Source organism: Pseudopipra pipra, chromosome 1, assembly GCF_036250125.1.
Source record: "Pseudopipra pipra isolate bDixPip1 chromosome 1, bDixPip1.hap1, whole genome shotgun sequence".
In the NCBI taxonomy this organism is placed as follows: domain Eukaryota; kingdom Metazoa; phylum Chordata; class Aves; order Passeriformes; family Pipridae; genus Pseudopipra; species Pseudopipra pipra.
The window spans coordinates 90,938,707-90,950,852 of NC_087549.1; the positions used below are offsets into that span (position 1 = coordinate 90,938,707).

Sequence of the window (12,146 nt, forward strand, 5' to 3'; positions counted from 1 at the left end):
TCCTGTGTGGAATTCATACCTGTATTCAGCAACCCCTCCTGCATGCTTCTTCATGGCTGTATCAGAGCTCATTCCATAGAACAGTTTCACCTTCTTGCCATTCCTTTCCATAATCTCTCCAGCACATTGGTCATGGCCTGCAAACATTCCTCCAAGCATGACAAAGTCAGCACCGGCTCCTGTGATCAGCAAAGCAACACGTAAGAAAGCAGGGAAAAAAGAGGGTGAAAGACATAGTGATCTCCAAACTGAGAGTGATCTCCAAACTGAACACAGTGATCTCCAAAAACAATAGCCAGCACTAAGTAGCTTGGTACAGAGTCCCCTCCTGTAACAGACACAGGGAACTTGGAAGAAAAGCTTTACTGAAGAACTGACACATGGTGAATTGAATTTTTCTGGTATTTTAAATGAAAAAGTCCTTTTCTGTTGTGATGACAAAGATACAGATAATTCTACTCCACCTCACACTCTGTATTTTCAAATTCAGTTTTAAGTCTTTACTTCATTATAGTGTCTGAGCACAGTTCCTTACTAAATATTACTGTGGCTGCAGTTGCAGAAGTCCTAAACACAGGGCTGGGATTTGTTGAGCTCAACGCTGTACAGAGAAGAGGATGGTTCCTACTTCAAGAACCTTTGAGGCCACAAGCTGTGAGTGGGAATGTACCCTGAAGGAAGGCATATTCATGAATGTAATGTACTCCTCCCAATAATGACATAAAACAAGCAGATTTTTTTTTACTGAAATTATGGATTTTTCAAGTCCACCAGCCATATGTGTTCAGTGTAGTTCTGGACGATCCCTTGTCAAAGAGATCTGAATGGGTCTTCATTTGGTTCCTGTTTAAAAACTCTAGGCCATGGACCACCACCTCTGGTTCTGTGGTTCTCAGCATGCACCACAAAGGAGGTCTAACCCATTGCTAAATATGTTCCAGATACTGAATAACAACTCTGAATACTCAATCATAACTGTTCAGTCTGTCTATCTCCTCTGGCTTTGTAAATCATTAAATTGGTTCCACTGGGAATAAGATCAGGAAGAAGGTTTTCGGAATCACTCTTGGTTTTCTACTGTGACTTCCAATATTTCCAGCTGGGCTGGAACTATTCCACCAGCAGTGCCTCCTGTGATACTCAGGCATATCTAGTCTTGCTTGGATAAGTTTGTCTTTTAGTCTTTTATGAGCCTGTGGTGACCCATCCCTGAAACAAAGCATTTTCCTGTTTGTAACCTCTGCTTCTTCAGCATGTATGTGTCAGAACAGGTCTCCCCTCTGCTCAGCTTCTTCCCAGAACTGGCAAAAGAACAGAGCTATAAACCTCACTTCATAGAAAGCAGATGAGCCTGAACTAAACCCACCCCGTTAAGAACTCTGGGGAGATCCCAGGCTAGATAAGTCTGGCATTAGGATGTGCTCTGATCTCTGTTACCATCCAACCAATAGCACCAGACCTTGAAACCTGAAAAGTAGGTGAAATCACAAGAAAATTTGCTCAGCTTCTGCCAAACCTGAATTTAGGAATATTTTCATCTTAGAACACATGACAACTGTGAAGTGTGCCAGCTCCCCACCCTTGACCCTCTTGCCAAAGAGCAGACCTGGGAGCAATGCCTGGGAGGGGAGCATCCAGCTGCTCTGCTGACCTCACCTCCCTTTGCCTGGCTGTTGCTTGAAAGGAACACTGTGTCCATGGTAAAGGGATATTAAAAATGAGGGTTGTACAAAACTGCTGAGCACATCACAAGTAATATTTATAGCTAGGCACCCATTCAGGTGTCCCATCATGCCAGCTACCTGGCAGATTTCTCCTGAGTTCTCTTATTTCAGATGGCTGAGTTTTAAAGCCTCAGTTTGACTCGTGTCTGATAGTACTATCAACCTGCCAAAACCAAAGGGAACACTCATCCTTTAAGACATTCTTAATTACTGGGGGCAAATTCCTGTTTCTACCTGGCACAACCTTGCTTCATCTTTATAAAAAAATCTAGTTTATGTCTTCTTCGTGGGTGGAACAAAACAACATCAGGAAGGAGGGACAGATTTGACGTCAGGGTTTCAAAGAGGGCGTTTAAAGAAGTCAAGAGCCTGCCAAAGGACATTCTGGACTCTGCCTTGTCAGTACTATCCCTGATCCCCAATTCTAGTGCCATCTCTGGATGTGGGTCTCACAGCCTCCAAATTATTAATGCAAAAGTCACGTGAAATCTACACTTCAGAATTACAGAATTTTGGTTCCTGTGCACTTCAGTATCTATTTATTATTTTTCTTTTGACTGCATATTTTGGGAGGAAAGCAAATATGTTTGAATTACAGGATTGAAACTCATCCAACTTGAGTAACTTTTGCAAACTACAACATAATTCATCAAGCTCTTCCAGAAGAGAGGAGCTGTGTTACAGCAGATGCAGCACGTCTAAACAAACAACACATGCTTGCTGCCCTGCCACTCCAGAAATGACAAGCCCATACTAAATATACTTTTCCAATGCTCTCCAGAACCTTCCATTATGCTTCAGTGTTGCAAAGATGTCTGAAATTTTCAAGTCTGTTCCACTACTTTTCTACCAGCTAATATCCCACCAGGACGCTGTAGTAGTTTCTAGCATGGTCTTTCTTAGTTTATGCATGTTTTTTTGTATAACCAGCAGAAGCGCTGGTGATATTTGCAATATCCATCTGCATTCTTTTGCTTTCAAGGAGAGATTGACAATGTGTTATTATTTTAGGTTGTGGGGGACTGGGAATACACCTGGCAACAACCTCCTAGATAATACAGGATGTGACAGAGTACATTGCACACAAGCATCCCACTAGCTCACCCAGAGTTTGCTAGACTCGTCCTGTTTCTACACAATGCCACTTTATTGCATGAGTTCCCCCTTGAGGCCTGTGCTGTATCTGGGCTGATTTTGCTCATTCATGTTTCACCGTGCCTCCTATTTCAAGCCATTACGGAATACAAGTGCTGATGCCAGCCCAAACTTGCAGCACTGACACAGTTCTGCTGGATCCAGAGAGAGTCCCTCGGATGTCTTTTTTATGCCTGATTATAAAAGTTACTGATAACCAGATTGGCTCTGCATGAATTCAACTGGAGTCAGCCTGGATTTGTAGGCTGGGCAGCCCTCCAGGCAGATGCAGTGCAAGTTTTCCTAGACCAGAGCTGGCCCTGGAATCAACATTCACCTGTGCTCCAACTGAGCCAGCAAGCCTTTGCAACAGCAGGTATACACACACAGCTACCGTAAACAGGAAAAAAAGCCAGTCAGTGGTGATCTGCATAATTTGCAACTAGCATGACCCCAGCTGACTTTTCCACATGAGTTTTTCTTCCTTTTCCCTCCCTGCTCCTGCATCTCTTCTCACCACTTCTGTAAGGAACAGCAGTAATGTGTTAAAGATGCTGGCATAGGATTCAAAAGGCACATTCTTTCCTGGCTCTGTCACAAAAATATATGTGACCTCAGGCAACTGAACTTAGTAGTTCTGTGCCTTGACTTCTCATGATTAAAAAAGGAGACAGTAGTGCCTCCCTGGGGCATTCTGAGAAATGTATTCATGTTATCAGCCTTTCCAAGGGTAGTTATATGAACCATCTGAGAGCCCAACATAAAGTTCTTTCATGCTTTTTCTCATTCCTGCATCAAAACAGCTCTTTTCTTTCCTATTAACCTATATCTTTTCCATTATCATCTCTAATACCCTGAAGGCACGGACATCTTCAGTTTACCTAATCCATACCATGTTCCCATTCAGAAGTCCAGAATTCCAGCAGTCTCCCTAAAAGCATCTGTTACTCCCAGAAACTCTGTCCCTCACCTTCAGTGCTTCCCTGGGCCTTGCCTTTTTAAACAGGCTTCTACCTTGTTTTCCCTCTTTCAAAATGTCCAATTTGCCTCTGATTCCTGACACCAGTCAATGGTATCACCTTCCACTTGTAAAGCTTCTCAACACCCGCTTCATGGTTCTTCACAATTCTCCACTTGCACTCAGTCCACTCTATTCCTCCTGTTTCCATGAACTTGCCTCCTCCAGACACATTTTTAGCCATTTGTCAATGCTAGTCTTCACATTTGGGACCCCATCACACTTCCCATGATGCAAATGGTTGCTTTGTCGCTGCTTTATAGTGAATCGCCCTGTTTCATGAAGATTTTACAACAATCCACCAGAAAGAGATAGCATAATCACTTTAACCAAAAGTCCTCTTCGGGTCTCTTGCCCATGCTTTGTCCAGGCCCTTGTCCCTAGGTGAAACAGTGCCTCTCTGTGCTTTATCTCCCTGTCTTTGTTATCCAATATATTTATGCAACTCCTCCCCCGGGAGGCTCTTGGCAAGCGCAGGCATCTCTGCTAGACAATTCACTATCAAGGCTTTGGCTTGTAAATGCTGGGCATGGCAGCTACCTTCTACGAGACTCACATAGCCAATCGCCTCAACAGCATTCAATAAACACTGACAGTAATAATGTTTTCTCAAAGCTTATTTTGCCACACACCTTTGACAATTGCACACCTGGCTCCAGCTAGTAACATGTCCACAGTATGTCTACTTCAGCTGTATATAACCAGATACAGTCAGTTAATTGCCTCAGGGTCATCTCAATCAGTTCCAACCCTGCACCTGTGATAAACAGTCAGACTGATCTCTCTGGTCTACTATCAAAAGCACAACAACTGCCTGTATAATCTTAGCTTTCTGATGCTCCTCTGTCCAAGGGACAATCCATGGTAGCCTTCAAACATGCACCACTGTGAATCCCCAGCACCTCCTGAAAATCAGTAAAGCCAGAATCTGCCCTTTCACAGGTTTCAAGCAGGTTTACGTTCAGTTAGCCCAAAGAGATTACATGGATCCTTCGGACTTGTTATAAACATCACAAAGAAAAACATTTGAAACACCTCCAAGTTGCTTCCTGTTGTTCTAACTTCTGGAAATGCTCTTATTGAAGAAAGACCTTTTCCATAGGCCAGGTTTCTGTGCAGGCAGCTAGGAATGGAGCAAGGTCACAGCCTCAGTTCACAAGCTCCCAGCACCAACACACCAGGAAGAACCTGGCGAGCTGTGGAGCCAGAGAAAGCCAGGCAGAACAAAGACCTCACTGTAGCATGTCAGAGTGGGCTGGACTGAGGAGAGGTTGGGGTGGATGCTGCTGTTCAGCTCTGCTGGAATCACCCAACTGGAAGTATCTGCTCCCCACATCACATCACCACTGGGTAACACAAGGGTGATGTCAAATCCTCTGACCAAGCACATTCCTTGCCGGTAGCTATCACTCCACAGCTGTGCTTAAAATTCTCCAATTAAGTCTCGCCTGTCATCTGACCTGTCTCAAAACAGGAGCTGTCTGCAAACTTAGAAGACAGATTTTGGTTTCAACCTTTCCAGGAGGTCCAGAGTTTTTCTTGGCAGGTCTGTAATCTGCGTTTAGGCCTGCCTCTACTTTCCATACTTGCAAAGCTTCCTGCAAAGCAGACATGCTGTATCAGAAGGTGCTATCATACCACCCTGAAATCCCAGTGAGGGACTCTGCTGTCCCACTGTATTCCAGGTATTACCCCACTGTGATGTCTCCAAAGAGTCTGGCATTTTGGGGCAGTGCCTTTAAATGTTCTGTTGACTATGTGTTTAGCGCCTGGTTCCCACATGTTGCTGTAACAAGGTTATGGCTAAGTGACAATCACGAGTTTGACCCCCCCAAACAATATAACTTTCATGCCCAGCAAACAACACTCACATATTAAATTCTCTATTCTATCACCAAGATTCACCAGTGCAATTCACTGAAACTACTGGCATGAAAGCAAAATCTGTTAATTATTAACTTAGATGTTTTAGACATCTGCCTAGCTCTAGGGGATACAGTATAAATAAAATCTCATCTCTTCAAGTGGACAGCTGATCCCAAGAACATCTCCAGGGATCTGGCCTGCCTTTTTGTTTTGTTCTTCTGTCCAACATGCATTCCACCAGCTCTTCCTCTACTCAAGGCTCAAGTCAGCCAGATCTGGCAATGTTACAGGCATCTTTGAACCCTACTCAGAAGCAGCCCTTATCAGTTTTCTTTGTATTACTGTCCCAGTGGCTGTATCTCGTACAGACCTTGCAGATAATTTCTAAACAGCGCTTCGCCCACTCTTCCGTTTTGCACTGCAGAAGTTGGACTGTCTGGTCTAAAGACCAAATTCAAATCTGATACATTAATTTCAACCGAGTCACCTGCAGGGACGAATGTAACCTACTGCTAATGGAAATACACATTCAGGGCCAAACTGACTCCTGCATCCCTGCTGACAGAGGTGCTGGAGATACACGGGGTGAAGTGGGTGTTACAACACACAGTCCTTACCAAACGCTTTGGCGACATCTCCTGGGCAGCTGCATCCTCCGTCCTGCACAAAGAAAAGAGACAGTGAGTGGCAGCGAGCGAGCTCAGGGACCCAGAGACCACTAGAGCTCTGCGACCTGCGCCACAATGGCCCCTGCTCCGGAACAGCGTGTTAAGAGCTGACGTGCACTTGGTATATATCATGGCTAAGTTTTTAGGGAATCTATATGATACTTTCCACTGCTTTCCTCCTTTAGGCTCACTTACTCTACCGTATAGTCCACTGATTATACCACTGGTAACAGCAGCAATATAAATTCCTGACTGCAACTTCCTAAATCCCAGAAACCAGAAAACAAAACCTCCTCTGATCTGAATCATCTCCTGCCATTTTCATGAAAGGCTGGGGGATACAGATGTACCACAACTTTCTATCTTAAACCACCAAAGACATTTAAAATAACTTTCTCAGCAGTTTACAACACACTAAAAGGTCACAGGGGGAGGGGTGAGGGAACTTACCATCAACTGTGTTGGATTTTTATCTGATAGTATCTAAGAAAACTGGTTAATCTAATCTTTGGTAAGTGAAAATGAATCTCTCATCCTACTCCTCACTGTTTGCCATGGGTTTGGTAAGGAAACAGAAGCACTTTAGATCTTTAGCATTTTATACCTACGCATTTCAGTTTCAGTGCAGAGCAAAGAAATGGCTGATTTAGGGGTTTCGGTTGAGGGGAGGGAAGCTATGTATGTGTGACAGAGCTGTAAAAAAGGAATGGCACACAGCAGAGCTCATCGTGTGCCATGGTTCTTTAGGCTTTGTAAAGGCCTGAGCACCAGATGAAAGATCCTTCTACTCCACAGAGTCATTGTACCAGGAGGGCTTCCCACTCCTTTGATGATCAGGATCCATTACAGACTGCCGACAGCTTTCCTGATTTTGAAGCTACACTCCAGACTGTATAGTTACTTTATTTTATTTCACCTCCCTGTTGGCAGAAATGCATGCCTATGTAAGACCTGCAGCTGAGCACAGCCAGACACCCCCACCATCAGCCATATTAGGGCTGTCTTTTGTGGGTAGCTGGCAGCAGGGCTGCAGGTTAGACACTCTGCCCAGAAAAGGATTCAGACACAAACTGAGCAGGTGGATCCAAAAGGGAGTGGCTTTTCAAAGGGCATCCCACTGCAAACAGCACCTGGTAGAATTCTGAAGGCTTTTATTCCATTTGCTGATAACCTCTAGCACATTATGCCTTTTGTTGAGCTTAGACACCCTTGCTGTCAGCTCCAGAAAGAAATGCTGGGCTGACAGCTGAATCTCTCTCTCCTGTTAAGGGCTCTGCTTGTGCAATTCTTTCCCTCTGACAAGTCTGTCAGAGCCTGGAGGAGGGTGTGAGTGCATGTGCATGTGTCAGGGGAAGAAAAGCCGAGGTAGAAAGAAGAGTCTAATAATCTTCAAAGAGTAGTGTCAGGAATCTGCCTGACTTACTGTCTGAGAGATGCTGGCTATGAACGCTCTCTGGTAGATGGGTTTCAGTCTGTTGTTGTTGGGTGGCTCAGTGTCTGACTTTTATAATTAACCCAGAAGTGGCAGTGGTGGAGGTTTTACGCTTTACGCTAAGGGATGGAGGCCTTAATGTGTAATCATTAATCATCAGCTTCAAAAAATATCACTTTGAATGTTGCCAAATTACAAAATGCTGAGCAGCTTAAGAGACTTGGCCAAAAGCTCACGAATTACCATTTAAGATAAAAGGAACTGACAATGATGATTCATACCACTTCTTTATCTATAGATGTCTCCACTTATTTCACATAACCAGGTAAATTTAGTGATTCACAGAAAGGGAAACAAAAAGGGAACATACTAAGCAGTTATGTCAGAAGATGCTGTTTAATATAGCTGCATGCATTAAAACACTTCATTCTGAGTGAGAAATCAGGCACTCTGTTTAGAAAGTAAGACTGTTCTGCTGCTGCATTGCCTGGGAAGCCTCCTCCTGCAATTCACCCTGTCCCAATAGGGGCCTGGGTCTGGATTCAAAATGACTTGCAAACTGCTGGGCTTCAGTTATGGAGCTTATTGCAGGTTCAGCCTCTACCTCAGAACCCTGGGGAAATTTATCTGTACAAATCCACTTCTGAATTCAGGAGAACTGGTAAAATTCTGAAGAAAGTCTACTGGAAAGGGTGATCATGGAGCCAGTAGAGGGCATGATTCTGAGGTAACTGGGTGCCAGGAAGAAGGAAAGGTGAAAGCACCTTTCCAGTCAACAAAACTATTTTAATATGACTAAAATAATGTTATAGTCCCCAGACTTGTTCTCCAGGCAAGCAAGCAAGCCATTTTACAGCAAGAACATTTAGGCTGAGCGAACAAAACATACTGGGCATATTTCTGTGTGGAAAGTGTTCTGTGTGGAAGAAGAGATGGTATGGCCGGGTGAGTCATTCTTTTCACTGAGTGCTGGTGACCCATCGCCCTGGCAGCGTGAAAGGGAAACAGGGATCTCTATCAAATGATAGCTAAATGAGAGAGGACACATGTAAGGCTGCTTTCCATTGCCCAGATTACTGTCTTACTGGAACATGTGACTACCTCTCTGTCCAGCAGAGTTCTCTGACCTACAAGAAACAGAAACTTTATCTCAAGCAGGGCGTTGCTGAAGGAGCTTTCCTGCTACGTGGCCCCTCCACTGTAACTCACTGCTGCACTTTCTCAAGGCCGACAGATTAGTGAGAATGAAAATTGAGACTACTGGCACCCAGACAAACAGCATGGGACAGAAACAGTGCCTGTATCTTAGACAGGGTTTCCTCTCTGCTTTCAGCGAGTCATGAAACATTCATTTCTGAGGTGAGCTTTGAGTCTTACAGATAATTTAGCATGAGGAAAGTAACTGGTGCAATTTTACCTCCCCTTTTTCTGTGTAAGTGACTAGAGAGACACCAGGCGTTCACTTGGACTATCATGTTTGCCTGAAAATTGTCACCTTTTTTGTCAACGTATCAGTTCCAAAAATCACACATGATCACTTCAGTAATATGACTGTTTAAAATCCCAGTTTGTGCTCCCATCCTAGCAGAGTTACTGAAGAACAGGGTTCAGTCATGTCATTTTCCTTGCAGTGCCTGTACTGTGCTCAGCACCATGACTTTCTCATTCCAAGAGTGAGACTTCTTTTCCTTCATATGGAAGTTGAGCCAACACAACAAGAAAGAGGAGCAATTCAGCAAAGGTACTGGACAAGACAGAAGTGGATACAAGAAAGTGCCCCAAGGGCATCATTAGCTATAATCTACATGAAGCTAGCTTCACATCCTTCCTGCTACTTCTGTATCAATGTAAAAAAACCTGCTGGACACATTTTCTCTTGACAAACTGACATAGATAGCTGCCTGCAGTGATCTCTTTTGGCTCAGGTAGGGTATGCCCCTTCCTGAATCCCCAGAAAGACAAAAGTGAGACATTTTGAGGGATGCCATGTATACTTGTTGCAACTAGACCCAATTCTATACTTAGGATTTCTGCCATATGGTGTTTTTCCCTCATGAGGATACCTCTCTTCCATGATATTCTTGCCAGAGCTCTGGCAACAAACATGCAGTCCAGCCTTTTCTTTCCAGCTGAAGGTACTTCTCTTGGCCCAGATGTTGTAGGAGACAGGTATTAAATTTCCCTCCTATATTGCCCCACAATGTCTAGGGGGTTGATAGGTGTGAGCTCACAGAAGCCAACATGACCTAAGCAGGTCAGGAACTGATCCATCCCCAAAGCTGGAAAGGAGAAGTAGTACAGAACCATCTATTTTTTCAACAGTCTAAATACACACTCCATTTTTTTGTAAAATCAGGATAGCATTCTTCTGAGGGCTGCTAGCAGAAAATGATTATTGCAAAACTAGGATGGGTCTCTGAGCACCACTGCTAGGATGACACCTGTACTTATCCAGCCTTCATAGAAACGAGTCAGTCTTTCATGCTCTGTTGCACACATGTTCTGCTCTCTGCTTTAGACATAAACATTTGTAATACTGCCCAAGTCATAAAAATCACAGACTTCTTTTCTTTTTTTTCTACAAAATTCATATAGAGGATCATGGAGAGGAGGGAATATACATGCATTAACAATAAAGAGCAAGAGAGATCTAACTGTAACATGTGTTCCTGCTCCATTATACCCACAGCTCCAAGAGATACAGGCAAATCCCCAGTCAGTATGTTCTCCTTTCCCCTCCTCCCTCAACACCACCACACCTCTTTCCTCACATGGATACTAGTCCCAACTGGGTCAAACAAACCAGGGCCTTTCAGTGAATTCACCTGGCAGCAGATCTAAAATTCAGTGTGGTCTGTTCTAGGGCCACAGAGGGAGGCTGCTGACTATGAGGGCAGCTGTGAGCACAGCACACAGGTTAGCCTCTGTGCCTTCCTGATGACCAGCTACCTTACAGCCAGCCTGCAGATTCCATGCAAGCCTCACACGGTCAGGGACACACTGACTGGCTGGGGCTGCCTAAGCACACACGGACTCTTGAGTGCTGCAGACTGCAGTCCAGCTCAGTATGCTTACATACTCAGACATGCTTACAGATTTACTTTTTCTCTGTGAGGTGAATCTGGTCTTGCTGGTAGAGTGGGAACTGCCATTAGCAGGCAGTACAGACAAGTGCTCTATTTTCTCCACAGGCTTGTTATTTCCCCAGAGCTTATGCGAGAACGTAAGAGGCTCACGTGCCAGCTGTGCTCAAAAGAGCCACGTCAAACACTCCTGTACCTGTACAGAGAGCTCTGTGAGGATGCCATCTGAATCAATCCAACTAGGGCACAGATGGGCTCGTATCATTTTACCTTGTAATTCCCTCTATTGCCTGCCTGCCCCTCAGTCCCACTCTCTGGGGAAAGCCATGTTTACATTCCACTCCTTTTTTCAGAAATCTTTCATAGGAATTAGTTTGCTTCAATGTGAAAACACTATCAAGCGTTCTATTTTGTTCCAATAACAGTTTACTCTGTTCAGAGAGCAGGAAGCAGATTTCCAAAGGCACCAACAGGAGTGAGGTGACCATGTCTTTTTAGCATTAAAGGGAGTCAGTTTCTTTACATCTAGACCACCACTGACTATCCTAGGAGCTACTGCAGGGATCAACTGGACAGAAGGATAGCCTTTTAACATGCAAGGTACTAGACTGTCTGATTCTCCTATTCCACAACGATTTGCACTGTGGGAATCTGAGAGTAGATGATAGTTACTTACAGAGATGATATGTCCTTTCAAGCCATGTGCTGAGTCTGCACACTCAATAACAGCACTTAGCTGTGGATAGCCCACCCCTGTTTTAATCCGAGTGGTACATACAGAACCTAGACAAGAGAATGAGAGGAATAAACACAGCCCGTTAGGATGACAGAAGAGATACAGAAAAAATGTGTTTCTACCGGTATTGTTTTTCTCTCAAGAAGTCACTATTGCCAATGCTGGTTTCTCAGAGATAAAAGGAACACACAGAGGAACTTGAATTTTGAAATGCTATCAATACCACTTCATGGGAGCTGTGATTGAGGAGACCAATATCCCCCTTTCCTCTGCAGGGCAAGTCCCAGTTTAGGTCTCATCGGTAATGCTTCTCAGTGAGGGAATTAGTGCATCACAAGAAAGTAAATCTGACAGATTTACTTCCCTGTAGGGAAGGGGGCAAAAGGACCAGAGTCACAACCCATGAGACTCAGCAGCAACATTTAATACTTGAGTATTTCTTCCAACAAACATTTCTATCTCTTTTCTACATGTTTGTAAAAATA

At 44.1% G+C, this 12,146-nt stretch overlaps 1 protein-coding gene across 6 annotated transcripts in view; it reads right to left on the reverse strand.

Moving 5' to 3' along the window:
- The window catches only part of GMPR (guanosine monophosphate reductase), a 44,118-nt gene that overhangs the window by 13,897 nt on the left and 18,075 nt on the right, over positions 1 to 12,146 (reverse strand). For all 6 annotated transcript variants that reach the window (XR_010432796.1, XM_064665093.1, XM_064665084.1 and 3 more), the window contains exons 6-8: positions 11,602 to 11,708; positions 6,360 to 6,402; positions 20 to 179 (exon numbers count right to left, since the gene is read on the reverse strand). Coding sequence is in view for 5 of the 6 variants with exons in the window: in XM_064665093.1 (XP_064521163.1) it covers positions 20 to 179; positions 6,360 to 6,402; positions 11,602 to 11,708 (310 nt within the window). In the remaining variant the exon portion in view is untranslated. The remainder of the gene's footprint in view (positions 1 to 19; positions 180 to 6,359; positions 6,403 to 11,601; positions 11,709 to 12,146) is intronic.